This window comes from Neurospora tetraspora (genome assembly GCF_033439725.1).
Source record: "Neurospora tetraspora strain CBS 560.94 chromosome Unknown B0H65scaffold_5, whole genome shotgun sequence".
In the NCBI taxonomy this organism is placed as follows: domain Eukaryota; kingdom Fungi; phylum Ascomycota; class Sordariomycetes; order Sordariales; family Sordariaceae; genus Neurospora; species Neurospora tetraspora.
Genome location: NW_026944387.1, coordinates 4,316,169 through 4,338,051, shown reverse-complemented (window position 1 = coordinate 4,338,051; position 21,883 = coordinate 4,316,169). Strand labels below are relative to the sequence as shown.

Below are 21,883 nucleotides of genomic sequence, written 5' to 3'. Positions count from 1 at the left end.
TCACCACCATGGAACATGCACGGCATCGGTCTCTCGGGGCTACCGGAGCTACCGGCGAATTCTGCCTTGCAGGACCGGGCCCGGATTTTGGGGTTTTTTTCTTGTGTGCAATTATGCAACTTGGTGGGAGCTGCAAAAAAAGTCACCGTCCACCGAACCAGAACAGCTCCGGCTTCCGACCCGAGTTTCGTATCAGCATTACCACAAGCAATAATCGTTCTTCTCTGCGGACATGCAAGTCAACCATCGGGGCTCGAAACCCTACCTAATCTTATGTAATCCTTACCGTCTGGTAAACGCCCGATGAATCGACAAGCCACACAGCAGTTGGTGAACAGAAGCGAGGATCCGGGCCTTTTGTCGGTCGGTGGACTTTGTTGGTTGGTAAGGTACTTACGTCTCAAAATAACAGCGACCTGCCCGAACGAAGTAGGATGCGTAAATAGAAATCGTCGCTGATCGTATTCCCGTCGCTACACTGCTCGTCTAGTTCCTCTGCTTCCTAACTCGCTGCTGTCTAATGCTGATAGTATCCCTCCGTCTTTCTCCCTCCTCATTCCCCAACCACTATCCTCCCACTACTCAGTCCCCCTCCTCGGCTTGGTATCATTCCACTTGTCCCTCTGATACACCCTCCCCAAATCCTCCATCTGCGCACGACTCAAACTCAACCCCCCCACTCCTCTCAACAAATCACCCACATCACCACCCTCACCTCTACCAGCACCAGCACCAGTATCAGGACCAGCGCCAGCACGAGCAGGAGTAGAAACCCTTCCAGCCAAACCCCTCTAGCGCCCAGTCTGAGGAGGTCCAGCCCACTGCACATGCTGACTCCCATTCCCATGCCCAGTCCCATGTCCAGTCCCAGCATCCTAAACCTGGTCCTGCGGAGGCAAAACCAACCCCCCCATCTCCCCCACCCGTCTCCTCCACTCCTCCCTTTTCTCCAACCACTTCCTATAAGGGCCCTTGGGCACCTTCTTCTTCTTTCCTGACTTCTTCCCATCTATACTTTTCCCATCCACCTCCAGCCCCTTCCCAGAGGTAGAGGAGGTATCCTCCTCCTCCCACACCTCAAACCCACACTGCCCCCAAACCTCCAACTGCGCCATGAAATTTTCGCTGGGCTCGACTTCTTTGCGGCGGAGCTGCACGAACCGCAAAGCTTTTTCGGCTGACCAGTTCGGGTGCTGTTTCATCATGTAAGCGACGCAGGCGGCGCCCGAGCGGGAGACGCCTTGGTTGCAGTGGATTAGGACTTTGCCGCCTTCGTTGGTAGGGAGGCTGGATTGGGTTGAGGAGCTTGTTGGTCTGGATGTAGATGTTGAGGGACCGGCTTGAGCGGAGGGGGAGAGGGCGGACAGTTGGCAGGGTGTTGAGTATGGTGAGAGGTGGGATGTTGAGAGTTGGCCTTGGCCGGGGAGTGAAGGGACGGGCGCGGATGGAATGCAGGGGATTGACCCTGATGGGAGGGACGGGATCGGTTTGGGTGATGTCGATGGTCCTCCGGCCGGTTCCACGTCATCGGGGATTAATGACCTCACGCGTTGCCTCTGCGGCGCCGGAGCCGACTCCCTCCTCGACTTCTGCTGCCTTGTCAACTCTGCCATCTCTTCAGCACCCTGCTGCGCGGGTGCCGGCTGCGCGGGTGTCGGCCCCTCAACCCTCCCCTCCTCATCAGGAATCAGACTCCGCACCCTCTGCCTCGGTTTCGGCTCCTGACCAACATTCGTATTAAACCCCTTAGGCACCTCACTCGCAGGTAACACGTTCTCCAACACCTCCTCAACACTTTTTTCCCTCTTACGTCTCTCGACTTGCTCCTCAACAAACTCACAAATCATGCCCAACCTCCCCACCAAATCCTCCTCGGGCGAATCCTCACAGCGCACAAACAACCTGTTGCTCTTGGGGACTAACATGTCCAACGCCGGGCTGTTCCATGCCTCCTCATTCAGTTGCTGTTCCGCCGTCGACAGGAGGGATACCATGGACGTAATACCATAATGCATCAACGTCTGGATCGAAGTAGAACTCGCATTATTCCCGACAAAAACATTGGGCGTAATCTGGCTGATGGAAACTCCAGGAGGGAGAACAAAGGTGCTAGGGCTACTGCTGCCCGGGCGAGGGGAGCCGTCGTCTCGAGAGGCGCTGGATGGGCGGTGATGGCCGGAGTAAGTAGGCGCGGGAACGGAGACGGTGGGGATGGCGGCAGCGAAGTATCCCGAGCTGCGCGTTGAGGAGGAAGATGATTTCCGGCGTTTGGTGGGCTGATACTCTGAGGAGGAACCGTGTCCTATGGGAGCGGGTGGTGGTGACATTGTTGAGGGTAATGTTGCTGTTGAGTTGGTGTTGGTTGTGATAGTGGATGATGTTGATGTGGACGGATCACCAGTATTGATGTTGGTATTGAAAGTGGTTGTTGTGGAAGACATTGGAATGGGTTGGGGCAGCTAGAGTTGGCTTGGGTTTTGTTTGGATGGTGATGTTGTTTGTCTCGGGAAGTTACGTCCGATGCAGCTTGTTTTCGGAAGGCAGTAGGAAACAAATTGGATGGTAACGCAAGAGTGAGCGATGAAGTCGCACATTGACTCAGGAACAGACAGTGGCCGATCATATAAAAAGGAAGTCGTCGATGACCCCGGGGAAGTGTTTGGGCCCGGTACGTGATGAACATGGATTCCCGGTGGAGCCTACCGAACTCGGTGACGTAGATGTCGATAAGGTCAACGCGTACGCCAAGGTCCCCCTCTGGACTAAAAAGCTTGTCTTGACAGCATCGTGGTGGGGTCGCAGGGACACGAAATGAACCGCTTGGCCGGTAGAGATGGGACGATTCGACGTTCTTGAGACTACCGAAATATCAATGCCCAGGACGGCGGTGTTGAGGCTGACTATTTTCTTGGGCCCTTAGCGGTGATCACTGATCCGCACATGGTTCGGCAGTGAGCATCGAGGATCTCACTGATCATTTCCTTCCTCGATGTCATCCAACCCAATTCGTCACGGCCATCTTTTTGCTGGAATCGTATTGTTCGCTGTTTTCTTTTTGCTCATATCGAAGGTCGACACCCCAATCGCTGTTGAACACCAAAAATGGGAGCCGCGGTCACGGCCATAGGCACAAGCCCGCAACTGCATTTTTGCCCCATGTTTCCAAGTCAGTCGCACATGCACGAACGCCTTGTCCTCGAACCACCCTTTTTGCTTGGAGTCCTTTTGCACTTTCTTCGCTTGTTTCGACCTTCACTCAACTTGATACTCAGCACCAGCCAAAGAGGGTGCGGACCTCAATTCTCCCGCCATCTCCCATCTCCCATCCTGCCTCCCCTCCATATCCTCTTCCACCTCCTCTTTCCCACCTAATCCCCCCAAACACCCCCTAATACCCACTCTCCCGATCCATCAAATTCACCAACCTCTCCCCTTTCCTCATTCTCTCCAAATTCTGCTCCAATATAGCCTTAACCCGCTCAAAATAAAACGGCGTCTGCCAACTAACATGCGGCGTAACAAAGCACTTGCCCGGCATTTTTAGGAGTTCATGTCCCTCGGGCAACGGCTCCGGGTCCGTAACATCCAGCGCCGCGCCCCTGATCTTGCCCTCCTTCAGCGCTTCCACCAAGGCGTCCGTGTCGACGTGCTGGCCCCTAGCAATGTTGGAAAGAAAAGTCTTTTTCTTGCTGAGAATGTCGAACTGCTTGCGACCGATTATTTGTTTGGTAGACTCGGTAAGCGGCAGCGAAACGACCAGTACGTCCAAGTCCTGCGCAAGGAAGTGATCGATGTCCTCCCGCGAAGAACCAGAGAACCACTTGGTAGGGATCACGCCGTCCGGATCGCCGGTGCCGGGAACGTGGTAAGAGTCGTCCTTGCGGGACTCGGGAGTCGGTTTGGGCCGGCGCGTGTAAGCGTAGATTTCCATGCCCATAGCCTGCGCGACGCGAGCGACCTGCCGGCCGATGGCGCCGTAACCGAGGATGCCCATGCGCATGCCGGGCGAGTCGACGGTGGTTAGGTGCCGCAGGACTTGGGATTGCCCGTGCTGGACGGCGGCGTCGTGGTAGGAGAGGAAGTGGTGCGAGAGCATTAGGTAGGTGCCGATTACCCATTCGGCTATTTGGGGGCTGTTGTTCACTTGTTAACCATCTTTACTTCTTGTGATGGAAAGGGAGGGGAACTCACGGATGACACCCATTAGCAGTACAAAACACCACCTCCTTGTTCAAATACAACGGATGCTGCAACCACGGATCCGCCCCCGCGCTCGTAAGCTGCACCCATTTCAACTTGGGTAACAGCTCGGCCTTGTGAGGGTAGAACGAGCACAACATGGTGACGCCCTCATACTCCTCGGCGGCAGTGGTCTCGTCATCCCGCCCGTAGTCTTGCCATGAGCGATGTACCCACCGGACTTTGAAGCCGGGGTATTTGTTTTCTAGTTTGTCGATCCAGGCTTGGTCCGGGGGAAGGGGCACGTGAAGCATGAGGATGTCGTTCTTGAAGACGTCAAAGTTGCCCTCCTCCCCGGTAAGCCCGGTGGAAGGGGAGGTGGTGTCTGTGGAACCCATTTTTGGCGTATAAGTGCTGCCGGCGCCGCTAATTTGGTAAAAAGGGACGAGGGATGAGACTTGTACTGCGTGGTGATGATAAATATTTGCGCCGGTTACGGATGGGAGATAAGGTGAACAGGTGGAGAAACATCGGTTTGGGGACCCCAAGTTTATGACACATGCAAATGGCGCAGTAATTCCGCGGTTCCAATTACTAAGTATCGGAGCTAACTGAAGAGGGGTGCATGGACCGCGTCTCTTGTGATATTAATGGTAATAATCAATATGGGGTTCAACGTGGCTTGATTGTGTATATGTATAAGACTGGCTCTACAGACTCGAAGTTCTGGTATTTGGATAAATCCCTTATATCCTAGCCTAATTAGGTGCGTATACGCCTAGTAGATCCCTTAGCCTCTAATATACCTCCTTAAATCTAATGCACAAACTACGCCAGATTTACTTAGATATATTTTGAAATATCCTAAAATCCTCCTAAAACTGGCTAGAAATAATACTATTCCTAAATTACTTCCTCATCACAGTAGTTTTTAAACTTTTATTCGTAAGAGTTTTGCCTTATTATATTTACCATTATATTTACCAATTCGTTATCCGAATCCTCCTTTATAAAATCCCCTATACCCTTTAAGCAGTTTATAGCGATATTTCCGTTACTAAACTCTCGTAATTCAATCTACAGCCGCTATAATTCTACCAATCCTAATTATTCTATAAATTTTAAATATACTACAAGAAGGAGGCTCTTTATAAGGCTATCCGCAATTTATTCCTTAATAAGTACGTAGATTACATTTATTAACTTCCTTTTTTACGTTTACTTTAATTAGTATTTATATATATCCATATATTTAAATTTAATTACGAGCCGAATTGCCTCTTTTATAACAGATTATATTATTTATTTATTATTATAACCTATAAGCGTAGCCTCTTAATTTTCGAATCCTAAGGTAAATTCATTAAAGAAACGGCGGGCATAAATTGCCTCCTTAATTCCTTAATTAATGGATAGTAGCTTAACTGTTATAAATAAAGTTATAATTATATTTTACTTATTAGTACGCTAATCGATAGTAGCGTTTAGTAGTTTAAGTACGAATACTTGTAAATTCTTTCGATTAAGAGAGTTATTTATAAATAAAGAATTAATTATAATATAGAAATCCTAACAGTCTTTACTATTTAATTAAAGGGTATAATTTCAAATTATTAAAAGATAGAAGAGTACTTTATTTATAACCGTATAATACGTTGGATTCGGGTTTAAATTGAATCGAACGAATTTAGAGACTGGGAAGGCTACGTTTAATTATAACGTAATAATAATATAAAGAATCGAATTAATTTTAATTTAATACGCGTAAATCTTATATAAGGCTATATTATTTTAGTAAAATAGGAATTCTTCCCTAATTATAGGCCTAGAATATAGCTTCTTTATATATTTAACCTTCTCCATGATTTTTTAAATATAATCGCGCTATAATAATTAAATTAATTTCTTTTTTCGGTTTCGAATAATTTCGATACTTAGAAATTACTTTAGTAGCTTTTTATCCGTTAATTAATATTTCTTCTCTATAGCAGTTACCACCACTTTAATTATAGCGATTTTTTTATCCCTATATTTATAAACGATAATAATATTATTAACGTAGAAGAAGAAGAATACGTTATTTTTAATTAGGATATTAAGTTCTATAGGGAGAGTGTTTATATTTATAATTATAAGGGTTTTAATAAATTCTTGCGATTAAAGGAGGGGAGATTTCCGTAAATTATATAGCGCGCGTAGTAATTAAAATATTTAACCTTTCTTAATATATTTAGGGTGAGTTTTTGTAAATATTACCTTATTAAGTATAGTATTAATAAAAGCTTTCTTTATATTGTACTAAGTTAAATCGAAATTAAAGTAAACAGCTATAGCTATTAGGATACAGAACGACTTAATTATTAGAATCGTTATATATATTTTACGTACGCTATCTTTAAATTACTGATCTCTACGTATAATTAGACGCGCTTTATATTTAAAGAATTGGCCGTTTTAGTCGAATTTATAGGTATATATTTATATTAAACCGAGTATTTCGTTATTTCCCATTTTTTCAATATTAACTTACTTCTAAGACTTTTTATTCTTATAATTATTTAGGTATTCTTTTTTTATAGTTTTAAAGTATTTCCTAAAGGAGTAAGAATTGAAATTATTATAGTACTTTAAAAGAGGTGGAAAGTTAGTTCGATATGGGGTCTTTAATATACCTTTTACTCTATAACAGTTAATAATATCTTTTATCATTTTTAATTTAGGATTGTAATTAGGATTAATATTAATATTCTTTTTTTTATATTTATTTTAAGAAGGCTTAGTTTATAATTTGATTATCTTAAAAGCCTATAGGTCGATTGCCTTTTAGAAATAAGAACAACGCGGCCTAATACAGGTATTAATTTATAGTCAGTTATAATTTTTTATTAGAGCGAGAAAAGTCAGTTATTAGAAACGTAGTTGGATTATTAGGAGGCGTAGGGAGATAGCCATCTTTTTTATTTTTCGAATTTAAAATTGTACTTTAGAAATCCGACGGCGATTGTACGGGCGGTAATAGTAAGGGTTTTAAAGACCCTTGCAGTATTTTTAAACTTAATAGTATCCTTAGTGTTTATAAGACCTCTAAAAATCTAAATTATATTTATATTTTTTAGAAACCCTAATTCCCACTCTTCCTTTCATATATTCTCAGTCGCAGTATAAAAATCTTAAATAATAGGGCTAAGGACTCTATTATTTATAGTAGGTATAGCTTCGATTTATAGGACGTTTATTTAGGCAATATTTATTTAATAAAAGTCTTTTAATTATATAATTAATTCTTTAAGGGAGATATTAAAGGCATTACAGATTTCTTTAACGTTATTATTAGAGAAGACCTTATCTTTATTAAATACGACGTTTTATATAATGATAATAGAATTGGTATAAGGATTCTAGATTTTATAAATATTTATTAATTAATATTTAATTAAACAGCCGACCTAGGTATAGTCCTTAAATTTTATTAATTTGTTTTATTCTTTTATAGTTTTTATTATAAGAATAAAGGCCTTATAATTATATACTTTAAGGTGTAAAATAATAGGGGAGGGGTTTGATAGAAGGATAATACTATTTTTGAATTAGTAGTACGTTTCGAATCGGTTTTAGGGAGATTTTTAGTAATATTCCGCTTTAGGGGTTAAGTTGTATAAATATATAATTACTCTAGTGATTTCTATTTATAGTTTGTAAGGAAAATTTATATTTAATTATATTATTATACCTTTAATCTTGATTATATACTTTAAACGCTTTATATTACCGTTTTAAATTTACGTATAAAGCGTTAAAAGTTCGATATTAGTTCCCTTTGCAGTAAATTAGGTAGTAATCTTCTTACTATTATTTATTTTATTCGAAATATAATTTAGTCTTGAATTTGTAGCTTTATATAGAAGGATTTCAAATACGCAATAATAAATTCGGCGTCTTTATTACTTAAATAATATATTTAGACGAATTTAAATTACCAGTTTATAATTACTATTAAATTTAAATATTTCTAGCTCCCTACTTTTATTTCTTTATAAAAGAAGAAGTCGACGGCTAATTATAACTTAGGGCCTTTTAGGTGGTTATGAGCTTTTTTATATATTTTACGCTTTAATTTAGCTTTAGTATATAATTCGTAGTATATTATATCTAGTCCTTTAAATCGTACGCTATATTTTTATTTTATTAATTTAATTAAAATTTCGGGCCCCGAGTAGCCAAATTAAAAATACTAACGAAAGAGCTTACCCTTTTAAGGCTTCCGCTTAATATAATTTATATACTATCTAGTAAAAGAGGATTTATTAATATTATTTTATAGAGGGATATATTCTAAAATAAATTATTTATATTTAGAGAAGATATAATAAATAAGGGAGTTCATAAGGCAGGAGCGTAAGTAATTATTTATATAGTCCTGGTAGATTTGTTTATCTTCGAATTATTTTAAGGAAATAAGGTTATAAGTTATACCCAGTATTAGAACAATATTAGGGAGCTAGAACTCTCTATTTCTATTATTATCCTAGACCGTAATTATAATAATACTATACCCCTCTATAGGAATCTGTTTATTTTCCGCCTATATATAATTATTAGTATTTAAAAGGGTAAAGTTTTTAAAACGATTAATTTTATTAACAATATATATTATTATACTTAAATTAAGGATTACAGAGTCTCTTAGTAAGTATATAGCACTAAATTTCGTCATAAATATTAAGAAATTACTCTCATTTACCCAGCGACTATAGAATTAATTATTTTAATCCTCGTTATTCTATTACGTTTATAGATAATTAATAGCTTCTTTAAATATTTTATCCTTTTTTAAATTAGCGTACGCGCGCTTTTTAATAGTAGGACTTTCTATCTAGCCTTTATAAACTAATTATAATTTAACATAGTAATATTTGTCTAAATTATAGTCCGGCTATTTATAGAATTTATATAAGGATTAATATAGTTATTTATTCGTTAATAAAAACGAGGAGGAGGTACATTTATTTTTATTAGTATTTTTCCTAAATTTACCGTTTTTATTTATAATTTTTCCCCGTCCCTTTATTTCCGGGCTAAGGTTTTATTTATCGTTAAGAATATCCTTTTTGGCGGACTTACTATTTAATATAATTACGAACGTAATATTTTTAAATAGGGGGGCGCGACCTTTTCTTTAGGTAGTATTCATTATTACTACTTTACGAAAATCCTTAGTTACAGTGCGGAAAGAGATTTTAAAATTAGTGTTTCTCTCAATTTCCTTATTATATTAAAATTGGTAGTTATTTGCCTAGGCGGTATAAGGATTCGAATTTATAATTATATAGAATTTTGGGAATTATAGGTTTAATTTATTTATTTTAATAATTCTTTTAGTAATATAGAGGGCTATAGCTATTTCCTAGTAAAAGATTTAATTATATTAATTATAGTTAGTTTTGCTAAGGGGCTTAAAAATATTAATACATTTAGTTCGGGCGAGCTTTTTTACTTTATAATCGTTAAAAGCAGTAGATTTACTAAAATTATTGTACTATTTGTATAGATTAGTACGTTTAGTAAAGTTAGTTTTCCGGTAATTATTTCTAACGGTTTTAAATATTTAGCGATTTAGTATTATTTTTTTAATATTTAAATTAGAGAAAGTTTTAACCTCTGTACCCTAATCCGATTTTTTAATTATATAATGATAGTAGTCGTACTTATAATAGAAGCTGTAAAGTTTAATAGTAATAAATAAGATAATTTTCTTATCCTTCTTAACTTCTTTAATTTCTTTAACGGGAATTTCCCCTTAATAGTTAGCGATATTAGGGTTTATTGGTTCGGTTAGCTAGGGAATGTAATTATTTAGGTCGATATGCTTCTAGAGACCTAGGTCCTAGGCTATAGAAATAAAAGCATCTTCATAGGCTGGCTAATCCTTAAGGCCGTTGAAAGCAACGCTATTAATTTTAATCATAAATATTATTAGTAATCGTTTAATCAGTTATCGTTGCTAGCGATGGCTTTAATGGTCAAATTAACAACTCTTAATTGTAACATTATTAGTAATAATCGGTATGGGGTTCAACGTGGCTTGATTGTGTGTGTGTGTAAGACTGGCTTTGTAGACTCGAAGTTCTAGCATCTGGATAAATCCTTTATATCCCAGCCCAATTGGGCACGTGCACGCCTAGTGGATCCCCTGGCCTCTGATATCTCTCGGATCTCGGCTCAGGCACAGCGGTGCCGGTGCGGGGCCGGTGTGGGGCCAGTTGTTATCGGGCGGCGCAGGGGCACCCCGGCGCCATGGATATCGGATCGGAATATCGAATCACGGTCGCCGGGCAAGTCGCCGGACTTGCTCCTCCGGCCACTCCACCCACGGCGCCGATTCCAATCCGTCGCCAAAATGCACAACATCCCCATTGCGCATCACACCCGCACTCACTTTTCACCTCAATTCCCCTTCTTCTTCCCGTCCTCCTCATCCCCTCCGACCTCCGTCCTCCCCGTCGCTGCCGGCCGACCCTCCATCGCCCCCGGCTCCCCCTCCCAACCTAAATATGTTTCGCCCCGTTCCAATCCCCTGGGCTTGACCCTTCCAGCACGCCGCCCTTCACACTAATCGTCGTCCTAGGCTCTCCATCCGCCTCAATAATCCGATGCATCACCCTCACCTCGCATTCCTTGCAAAAATAACAATCCATTTTCCTCCCTTTCTTAGTTGGGCGCGTCCAGCATCGCAGTTTCTCGTGGGGCGTGGGCGAGAGGGGGAACACGTCGGAGGCGGGCAAGATGGCGCTGGTGCCGAAGGCGGAGGCGGATTGTTTCCGGCATTGGGTGCAGTGGCAGTGGTAGATGGCTTGAAGGTGGGCGTAGGGGAGGGAGAAGGAGATGGAGGCGCATTGGCAGGTTACTTTCAGCGTCGTGGCGTTTGTGCTCGTTGGTGTCCAAGTTGATGTTGAGAATTGCCTCCTTTGCGATGATGGTGATTTCTGCGGCAGCATGCGATGATAAAGTGGGGTATCAACACCGGGAGTTGAGGTCGGGTATCTGATCGCCATCCCGAGATGTTCAGCTCCAAGTCACCTTCCCGTTAACAGCGTCAGCGAGCGGCCTGCTGTTATGTGTAGAGGTAATTGGCGTGGTGCTGATACCGCTGCTGCTGCTTCACGAACGGGTAGAAAAGATTGGGGCTGAATAAATGCATCAGTGTCGCTCGAACTCTTGGACAATGTTTGAAACTGTCAAGGCCAGCAGAGAGGATGCGCTGGAATAAGCCCGAGTTATGTAAGAGGAGGGCTAAGTGGCTGTCGCTCTTTACCATCTTGGGTTCCGTAAGCGACCGCCCTTCCCCTCACATTCAGTTCCGTCCATGAATAAGCTGGGGATTCACGAGGCATCCAGTGGGGGTAATGAGCCGCTCGACGCTGTTTCGTCGTGCCTGCAATAAGATCACAGACAAATTCTAGACCGAGACATGCAAAGCAAGCGCCCAGAACGAAGCTTTATCGGCAAGCGATGTTGGTATGCCACCAAGTGACTTATTGATAGCCTGGCATCTGAGGGTGGAAGAACGTACTCCAGGGTATTTGGAGCTCGTCGACGTTCGTGTTATGGACCTGATAATCCCAAAGGTGCTGTTGCATCCATATTAGCTTGTCGTTACAACCCGGATCAACGAGTTTCGTTTTGCTTACCCAGTCGGCCGTCAAGCTCGGATCCATGAACTGATCCATCGTGTTATAAGGGGAAAAGTCCACAGGTCCCATCGGAGGGGGGAGGTCTGGCTGCCACGCGGGGGAATACTGCATCTGCTCGGCGATCGGGGTTGTTGTTGTTTGTGGCATGACTATGGGTATGGCAACGGGTACAGCCTGGTTCATGGCTGTGTGAGCCTGAGGCTGCGTGTAGTAATAGGGATTCGCACCGGTCACTCCGGTCGCTTCGGTCGCTACGGTGCCTGACGAGCAGTGTTAGTCTAGGTAGGCCGCACAAATGGGGGCACTAGCCGGGGAAGACGATATGAATGAGTGCTTACCTGGCTCTGCGTTTGGATAAGTAGACGCCTGGAAGGAATCGTATACGCTACCCGACGATTCAGGGCTGCTCTCGAACACGGCTCCTGTTGACAAACAGAGCATTTTCGACAGAATCTTGAACGCCCTGTTCGCTTCGGTCGACTGGTTCCTTGTCGACTGCCAGATTTGCCGCGAGATCTCGAGCATCTGCATCAATTGGTTCTTGGAGATAACATCGTTCTCAACTGTCTCAGACCGCGTGCCCAAGGGAGATGCCTCCCTTTTCTCCCTGGCCTTGATGTAGGAAAGTTCGAGACAGAGGATCATGCCGGCGAGGAGAAAGTCGTGAGTGGTAATACTTTGTCGAAAAAAGTCCCCGTTTTTCTCCGAAGCCAATCGCCCCCGAGGCTGCCGCTCACAGTGAAGATCGTATTGGCCTCGCAACGTCTTGGTGGCCGCGTCCAGACAGACCTGCTGAGAGTGCCTGTAACGTTTATCCGTCCTTCCGATGCCCATGTATCTTCGGTGCAGCACTATCCGTGCCTTTTGATCGTTTAGCTCCATCCAAAACCGCTGCATGACGACGTCGATAGGATCGTCCTTGGACTCGGCAAAGGTGCGAAACTGGAGGAGACGAGGAAGACTGTTGTGGGCGTCCTCGAGCTGCTTGTCGAGACGAATGACTTCGGCGTAGCTGATTGGGTTCCTCGAGCACATGGCCGCTGTGATATCCCCAAAGGCACATATCGTGCGAGATTTTACAATGTTCAGGAGGATGGGTGTCATCTCTGATTCGGGCCTGGAGGGCGGAAGTTCTTTGGTTGTTTCGTCAAAGTCTTCGTCGAGAAGATTGCGAGGAATTTCAGTATCGTAGAAACGGGACTGGATGGTGCTCGGGAGTCCAAACTGGAACGCGACGATCTGATCAACCTCGACGAACTGAAGCCAGAGTCTCCTGCGCATCTCGCCCTCAAAAGGGCTCATGGTAGGGTAGTGCTTCGGGTCACGATGTAGTCCCATGTGCATGGCCAGTCGGACGATGTTGGAAAAGATGATGGACGTGCTGAGCGGTGCGTCAGGCTGGCCGATAAACTCGGCGACGAAATATACATACAGGGCCTCGATCTTGTTTTTCCCTGGCGTGCTGTAGTCAGAGAGCGCAAGGGCGTGAGCGCCCGTGGTTTTGAACATGCTGTATGCCTGCATCGGGCTTCCTAGGTTGCCAGGAACTTCCTCTCCCGTATGACTACAGAAGACGGCAGCGTTTGCGAACAGGAGGAAGAAGAAGGCCAGGTCGGCATACGAAAGCTCGGCTCCCTCTTGCCAAAGCGCCTCGTAGTATTTCCAGAGCGTGGGGAGATGGAAGACTGACCAGGAGGAGTATTTGAGCTGGAAGAATATGGACAGCAGACGGTCGCATACAGGCTTCGGTGGCATGCGTCGGAACAGGTCGAGCGGGGAAACAGGAGCAAAGCCGCCAGAAAAGAGGACCGAGACGGGCTGGCGTTCAGGCACGTTATTGGGAGACCAATTTTCCTCTTCGTCTTCCGAGCTTTCATCCGAGGCTTTAAGATTCTTGGTCAAGGTGGTAAGCTAGACATGGCAGGGTTAGGGTTGAAGGTTTTCATTAAGCATATTCCATGGATGCCTACCTCGTCAAGGACTGCTTCCCAGTGAATGACTTCCACATATCGTGTCTGATCGGCCATGGCGCCTGCTGTCCCCTTGGCAGGTGCGATTGATTCTGCATCATGATCCGGCTGAGTCTCTTGCACATAGGGCGACGGAGGGACAGGGGAGATGGCCCTAGAAGAAGTTGGGACGTCCGCACCACCACTCTCCTCGCGGCGCATTTGCGCTTTCAGGACCTGGACCATATGCTCGAGGTGGCGAAGGCGGGCTGCTGCTGTCATGTCCTGAAGGGGCCCTCTCCTGTTGCGAGAGCCAGCACTTTGTGAACCGGGTGTTGCGCCCGAGGCGGATGGGGGTGGGCGAGGCTCATTCTGGGCATAGGGAATAAAGTTGCATGTTGCGGCAACGTTCCGCTTGATGCACTGGTCACAGGGAGACTGGCGGTTGCACTTGAGTCTTTGCTGTGGTCAGCCAAGGCATGAACAGTGTTGATGAGCGGCCTTACTTTTTCTCTCGACATGTGGTACACGAAAACCGAATGCGATTCCTCTTTCTCTGCTGGTCCGATCTCTCGTCTTCGCTACCCCTGAAGGCCGTGGGGGGTGTCGTGGATGATGGGGATGCATCCATCGTGTCGGGTCTGTTTCTGTAAATGCAGTTGCTGACTGCCTAGACTAGCATCTAGTGTGCCAGAGTGCTGGGAGGGGCGTAAGCATGGGGTCGCAACAGTGGGAATAGGACGGTGGAAGTCGTGAGAAAAGGAAGGACAGGAGGTGATGTGCGCGCGCGCGCTAGAGGAGAGGAGACGGCCAGAGTTTTGTCAGGCAACAAGTGGTCAACAACCATTCACAATCTGGAATCGAGTTCATAACATGGCCGATAGGGCCCAACACTTTCAAAGTAGCCCAAGTAGCGCCATGGCGGGCATGCTGGCTGGCGGTTGGCTGGTAGATGCTTCTGCTTCTGTGACAGTGTCGGGTCCTTCACCACAACGCTGCACCGGAGCTGTATCCGACCCGGCTCTTTTATCTGGATTCGACGCCCCGACCCGCCCAGAGTAGCCTCAGCGTTGTGTTGACTGCTGTCCGCCCTTTGCCCGTCACTGTGTCCTTGTCCACTAACAGCTCCTCTGCCGTGGGAGTCAATCCGATTCGACCTTTGCTGCCGTGTCGCCTGTCGCGGATCGAGCAGAGGCTGTCAGATTCAAGGGTGGTTTTAGCCATACCATATGGAGGTTAGCGCTCCAGCCACCTGATATTGCCTGATTTCTAGGTATATCTGGGTTACCCCAGCACCCCCTATACCTTCTGGGCGAGTTAGTAATATACACTCTTCAATTAATTAATTCTATACTGTTATATCTAATAATTAATATTCTGATTTGCGTATTTATATTTAACGCTACAATTATCGATTATAAGCAAGATCTCTATGAAATTAATACCGTTAGCTATATTCTTATTCAAGGAATCTACTAATAAGGCTATTACGGTTATCCTTAATACTCCTACCGATTATTTTAATTAGTATAAAGTTTTTAAGAGACTCGCTAATAGCAATTAGAACTTTAGTAACTAGTTATTTAAAAGAGAATTTATAATTTAAAGGGTTCTACCCCTAAAGCCGGAAGATTTCTTCTTTACTAAGTAAGTAAAGGACCGCCTTCTAGCGGTAAAGAAGGAGTTTATCAAATTTAATAAAATAATCCGGGTTAAAAAGGCCGTAATTATAATTGTAATAACTATTACTACTACGGCTACTAATACGAATAGTATTATTATTGAGACTACTATTACTACCTAATTTTAGGAAGAAGCCGCCGCCGGCGTTAACGAAGATAATAAAGAAGGAAGTTTAGAAGAAGAAGATGAAAAAGTGGAAGAGGAGGATAATAAATACTATACCGAATAGGATATTAAAGAGGATATAATTATTAACCCCTCTACCGATTTAAAAATTATTGGGAAAGTAGTATACGATTAAATTAATAATATATATAACGTTTGCTATAAGTACTAGAAAAACTTCGACGATGTTAATACCTGAATTCGTAATTAAATAAATATTTATATCGCCGCCTATTATACCGATACCTTATTTGAATAAAATCAATCTACTTGCGATTAACTTAGAAAGATTAAGAGTTAAATTAATTATTGACTTATTAATTAAATCGCTAAAATTCATCGAAATTATTAAGCCTTTATTAAAAAAACTATAAAAAAGTAACCTAAGGACTTCGAAAAGTAGTTATCCGATTAGAAGATCCTTATCGTAAATAGGAAGAGACTTAGAATTAATAAAATAACCTCCCTTACTTTATAATTTACTAGTTTTATCAATATAATCTGTAAATATAAGCTTATCTAAGTTAATAAATCCTAGAAATTCGATAACGAATTCGAAGAAATGTTTTTAAAATATAAAGACGTATCCGTTAATGTTAAAAAGGTTAATATATTAGAATATACTATATTATTAATTAATCCTAAAAAGGTTATAGTTCGTAATATATAAAATATTGGCTACTTTAGTTCGTAAAAGTTCGCATTCAATAAGGAAGATACTCTTAATTTTAATTGTAAAAAGAAACGGAAGGTAAATATAAGGAAGAAATGTAACGCGGATAAAAACGCGAAGGATTCTTTATAGCCGAAAAGAAGAGGAGGCGCTACGCCATTTTACAAGATTTACAAACAAAGCCCTTACTTAATAATTTATTATTAGTATTTAATATTTAAAATTAGGGATAATCCTAAATAGAAACTAAACGGCCCTATTTAAAAGCTTATTAATAAAAATCTTGAGAAATATCCCGAAAATAGTAAAGAGGTTAAAAATGCTAAGAATTAAATACGGGACCGCTTTATTGCTTTTATATAGATTATTACTTCGAAAAATTAAAGGAGACGAGAAATTGGTATTTACGATTTAATATTTTTCGTTAAATAAAGTACTTTTAATATAAATACTAGTAAGGGTAATATTTACTTACTTAAGAATTCTATAAATTTTCGATTCCGGGGCTTCTATTTATATTTTCAACGAAATTAATTGTTTTTTTCGTTTCGAACAACGTCCTTAAAAGACTGTATCTTGGTTAATAAATTTTAAATACCTATTAAAAGTTTTAAAATTATTAATCTAGAAAAATAAGGAGAGAGATGAATTCTAAGGCTATAGTTAAAAGAAGTAGCTTTCTACTTTAATTTTATCATAAACTTTATATTACTATATTTACTTCGAAAGTAAAATCTTCATTAAGACTACAAACTGCCTAGTAATTACCTCCGTTGGCCAAACAGTTTACTCTGTTATTTCTTTCAAAAAATTTATTATTAAATAGTCTTCAAATACCTTCCCCTCTCCTTCAACCGCGTTACTTTCTTTACTCGTCGAAATCGCTTCAATTCCTTTACTGGCCGTCGCGTATATAAAATACTTGCTAAATTTTAATATAAGTAATTTGGTTATTATAATCTTTAAATCTTCGAATACCTTTACAACGTTGAAGGCGTTAAATTTAAAGGGCCCGCTATTTATTAATATGATGTGTATAGTATTTTAAAGATTAAATAATAAATTAAATGAAAATTACGAAATAAGGGATTTAGCCCGGGAAAGCGTTTCGCCGTTGACTTCTTCGAATATAAAGTAGGAAAAAGTAGCCTCAAATATATCATATTTATTACTTATCGATAGACTAAATTCGTTTAGGATATTTATATAATGAACCGAATAATTGAGGCTATTACTAAAAGATTCTTTTCCGTAATTAATACGATTAATTATTAATATAATATTGATTTGGGGAATCTTTTCTGGTTTTTTAGTGTAGACCAAGGGGGTTATCAAAAGCAAAGTGATTCGGATAGGGAGGAGCAGATTTATCGGACCGTCTCTCCCGAACTCCAAAGATAGGCAATTATAATAGAGATCTCTAGGGATAAAAAGGGTAATACTCCTCCTTAAAACGAGAGGAAGGAGGGTAGGCAATTTAAACTAAATATCACTTTAACCAATAGAATATATTTAAGTTTTGCTCCTAAAAAGACTTAACTGTTGAATTTATTCGTAATCCTCTCCTTAAGAAATTAACCTCCAAATCTATTCCTTTTTCTAAAGTAACTAATTTAGGGGTAAAGTTCTACTTCCCCCTCCTTCCTTTAATAATTAATAATTATAATTTAGCGGTTTTATTCTAATATTTTCGCAAAATTATTCCTAACCTTTAAATTAATATTTTACTCTAAGGTTTTGGGTAGGCTATACTTTTTTATAGTAATATATTTTTACTCTATTTTAAATAGTAAGAAGGACGAAATGAATTTAAAACTCCTAATTAAATTAATTAATATAACTTTAAGAAGTTTCCGGCTAGGACGTTTTATAAATATAGAGGTTATCCCTATAGCCTTCGGGATATTAATTTAGATATTGGAAATTAAATAACCAATAATTAATTAAATCCCTTAGTAAAGAAGTCTTTTATTCGATTTAATAGAAATTTTAATTCTAGATATATATAGATTTCCGCTTCCTTAAATAATTTATAATTTATGAATATTAATTAATAAATACCCTAACCCCTTCCCCAATTATAATTAAATTAGTAATAACTTAAACTATAAAATGAAATTAAGATGAAATTAAATTAAAAAGATATTAATAAGAGACCTAAATAATAAATTAATGAAAAAGAAATACGAAAACCAAAACGAAAACGAAAACGAAAAGTAAATCCACTCTTTATTTATTAAAACCCTTTAGTAAATAAATATTTACGTCCTTTATGCCGAATTCTTCCTCCGATTAATCGGACCCCTATTTGGAATAATTATTATAATATTCTAAATTTTACTTTTAATTACTATAACGCTAAGATTACTCCTAACCGAAGCGAATTATATTAATTAAGAAATAATTGTCAGCAAGCTAAATAGGGGACTTCGCTACCCTAGGTAATAATTAATAATAATACCCTAAATGCTATAGAGGAATAAATTTTTAACCGAAAATTATAAAGACCGAATATTAATAGTATAAAAGTATTTATACGAAGAAAATTATTTTAATAAAAGATATTAAATCAAGTCCCCCCTAATTATTTATTGTAATGTTAATATTTACTTTATATCTTTATTATTTATAAGCCTTATTACTATTCCCCCTTCTTATTACTTCCTTACTTCTAATAATACCTTCTTAAAAAATATATTTAATATTACTATTAATACTAAGGATTTATTTACTCCTACTAGTAAAATATTTATTAACGCTATTATAACCCTCTTTACTGATAATATTATTTTCGTTTGTAATACTATCCCGAAGAAAAACTTCGATAATAAGAAAGTTTTTAAATATTTAAAATTCTTCGAAAACAAAGTCGGCTTCTATAATTTTATCGATAAAAAGATTAAAATTAATATTTAGTTTTAATAATATAAGAAAGAGTTTAAAGATATTAGTTAGGGTCTCCTCCGTTATTTTAAAAAGCGGACCTATATTAAAGGAAAAGTACAATATTTCTATTATTATTTTCTAGTTTTTTCTATTTCTACCTCAATCGGCCCAAATTTTTATTTTTCTCTCTACCCCCCCCCCCCCCCCCCCTCCCCAAAAAAAATCACTACCAAAAAGAACCTCAACATACAACCAGCCTCAAATCCTAATCCGAATTAATATTACTAATCGCTTCCCCTATATTATTATCTTCTTAATCTACTCTAGAATTCTTATTCTAATCCAACCCCTCCGTAACCATTTCTAATAACTTTTAAATCTCCTAATTACCCCCAACGTTAATACCCCAACCCTTTAAACCTAAAACCTCTACCTCGTACCGAATATATTCTAACTAATTATCCTACTTAGTATAAGTAAGCTAATTAATATATCCTTATTTATAAGGAGGGTAACTACTAATTAATATACTAAGAGTATTATTTCCTTCCCTACTTTTCGATATTATAATATATTCCTTTTTAAATTTATTAAGGTATTACTTAATATAAAATTTAAAGAATTCAACAAATTTAAAAAAAAAAATATAATCTATAACGGATTTATAAGCCCAAGTATAATTACTATAAATCTTCCCCTTAATATTCCTACGTAGAAATACGTACTTAATAAAAGGATTCCAAATATTAATAACCTCCCACTATTACCCCCCGATATAAATCGAAGTAAATGTCTTTTAAAGTATTTTAATATAGTAAATATATATAATACGGTTCCTAGAAAAGAAAAATAATTAGCGTAAATGAAAAAAAGAAGTTCATAAATTAGGAGTAAATGTCTTTATCACGGGGCAAGGCGACGGTTAGGGGGTAGGTTGGATATGCGTAGTTGTACGAGGAGAGAGAAAGAGAGAGGTGTATAGAGGTTTAATGATATAGGGTAGGGCTAAACTATACCTAGAGCCAAACCTGCACGTGCATATATACGTAATATACTATTGGCCAATAGCAGTAATAGTACGGTACAAGGCTCAACTGCCTATAGCGGGAGCCGTGCATGTGCAAAGCAATTACAAGTAGTTCTATAATACTACCTCCCTATAAAAGAAGCTCTAAAGCTTCAAAATCTATATATATATATAAAATAATAAATTATCCTTCAATCTCCGTCTTCAAATTCTTCTATTCGTAATTCTATCCGTAATTATAACGTTTGTTCGAATTCTTTTATTCGTAGATCCCGGATCCTCCTTATATCCCTAATCTTACCCAATTTCTAATTATCGTCTCCTTATTAATACGTCCCTACTTCTAACTTATTTACTATATTCCTCGCAAGGAGCCTCCTCCCCTAATATATTTCTAATAATCTACTAAAAATCTACTTAAAAATATTACTTATTTTCGTTATATCCTCCGCTAATAATTCCTCTATTAATTAATTAGGGTTCTCCCTTACTAATTAACTAATTAATAGACTAGGCGTAATACCCTCTACGAATAAATTAATCCACTCCTTTAAGTCCGAAATATATTTAAAGCGCTTCGGTGCTATAAGCGCCGTAAGTATTAAGGTAGGTCGTAATACTAGGGCCGGCGATTAAAATATTAAAGTAACGGCGCTAATAAAGCGGGGCGCTAGGGTAGGTAATATAGTCGTCGTTAATAAGCAAAGTACTAGAGCGGGTAGCGTTCTCTCCTATAATATAATTTAAATTTTTAATTATTATTTTACTTCGAGTAGGATTAGCGCGTTAGGGTAATTATTATAAAAGGTTTTAATAACCTCCCTTATATTACTTATATTAATTAGCAGTTCTTCGGTTACGTTGTAATAAATTTATATAATTATATAGAACTAATAATAATTATTTCCCTCTTATGGGTATATTAGGAATTCGTTAAATTCCTATTTAATAATTTGCTTATAATTATCAGTTCTCGTTATTACTTTACCCTTATTAACCCTTATATCCTTTTAAATATCGGCTTAATTAAATAAGCCTTTCCTAAAAAGTTTAACTATTAATACATAAAATATTAATAAATGTTTTATATTAACAAGCAATACGAATTTAATATTATATAACTTAGTTTAATCGATTTTATAAGAGCCTTCCTACCGAAAATATGATTTATTATAAGGGCGGCTATTAGCGAAATTAAATATATTTAATATAATTAAATCCTTAGCTGGATATTTAAAGATATCTAAGCGTTTTTCGTTAATATTAAATTTATAATAATCTTATACCTTCTTAATCGAAATTCGAACGTAGTCCTAAATAGCTTCGAAGCGGGCTAATAATTTGTTAACTTTTAAATATTCCTTCTATTAAATTAAAAATAATTATAATATTATAATTAAAGATAGTTTAATACTTATTCGAAGGTAAAAACCGTAATTAGTAAAGAACGGGGTTATTCCTATAATTTTTAATACTATATTATTACCTATAAATCTTATTAAAGGGAATTAATAAACCTAATCTATTTACACTCAATTTATAAATATCTATAAATATTACTCTACTTCTACGTTAATACATTATATTTATATATTCGTTTAGGAGTAGAAAATAGAATTCAATAATCTTT

At 39.4% G+C, this 21,883-nt stretch overlaps 3 protein-coding genes across 3 annotated transcripts; all 3 read right to left on the bottom strand.

Moving 5' to 3' along the window:
- Window positions 1-875: 875 nt before the first annotated feature.
- On the bottom strand, window positions 876-2,327 carry B0H65DRAFT_428132 (protein-tyrosine phosphatase-like protein; the record flags this gene model as incomplete). The annotated part of the gene is made up of 1 exon (XM_062824736.1): window positions 876-2,327. The coding sequence occupies one exon, from the start codon at window positions 2,325-2,327 to the stop codon at window positions 876-878; it is 1,452 nt and encodes a 483-aa protein (XP_062681079.1).
- Window positions 2,328-3,388: 1,061 nt separating this feature from the next.
- Window positions 3,389-4,784, bottom strand: B0H65DRAFT_590177 (uncharacterized protein; the record flags this gene model as incomplete). Its single annotated transcript, XM_062831063.1, has 2 exons — window positions 4,192-4,784; window positions 3,389-4,133 (listed from the first exon to the last, which is right to left on the bottom strand). Exons 1-2 carry the CDS (start codon window positions 4,575-4,577, stop codon window positions 3,389-3,391), a joined length of 1,131 nt encoding a protein of 376 aa, XP_062681078.1. The 5' UTR covers window positions 4,578-4,784.
- A 6,687-nt stretch (window positions 4,785-11,471) lies between these two features.
- Window positions 11,472-14,647, bottom strand: B0H65DRAFT_245040 (uncharacterized protein). The gene is made up of 5 exons (XM_062822381.1): window positions 14,326-14,647; window positions 13,841-14,276; window positions 12,209-13,781; window positions 11,868-12,130; window positions 11,472-11,807 (listed from the first exon to the last, which is right to left on the bottom strand). Exons 1-5 carry the CDS (start codon window positions 14,448-14,450, stop codon window positions 11,712-11,714), a joined length of 2,493 nt encoding a protein of 830 aa, XP_062681077.1. The 5' UTR covers window positions 14,451-14,647; the 3' UTR covers window positions 11,472-11,711.
- Between the last annotated feature and the right edge of the window lie 7,236 nt (window positions 14,648-21,883).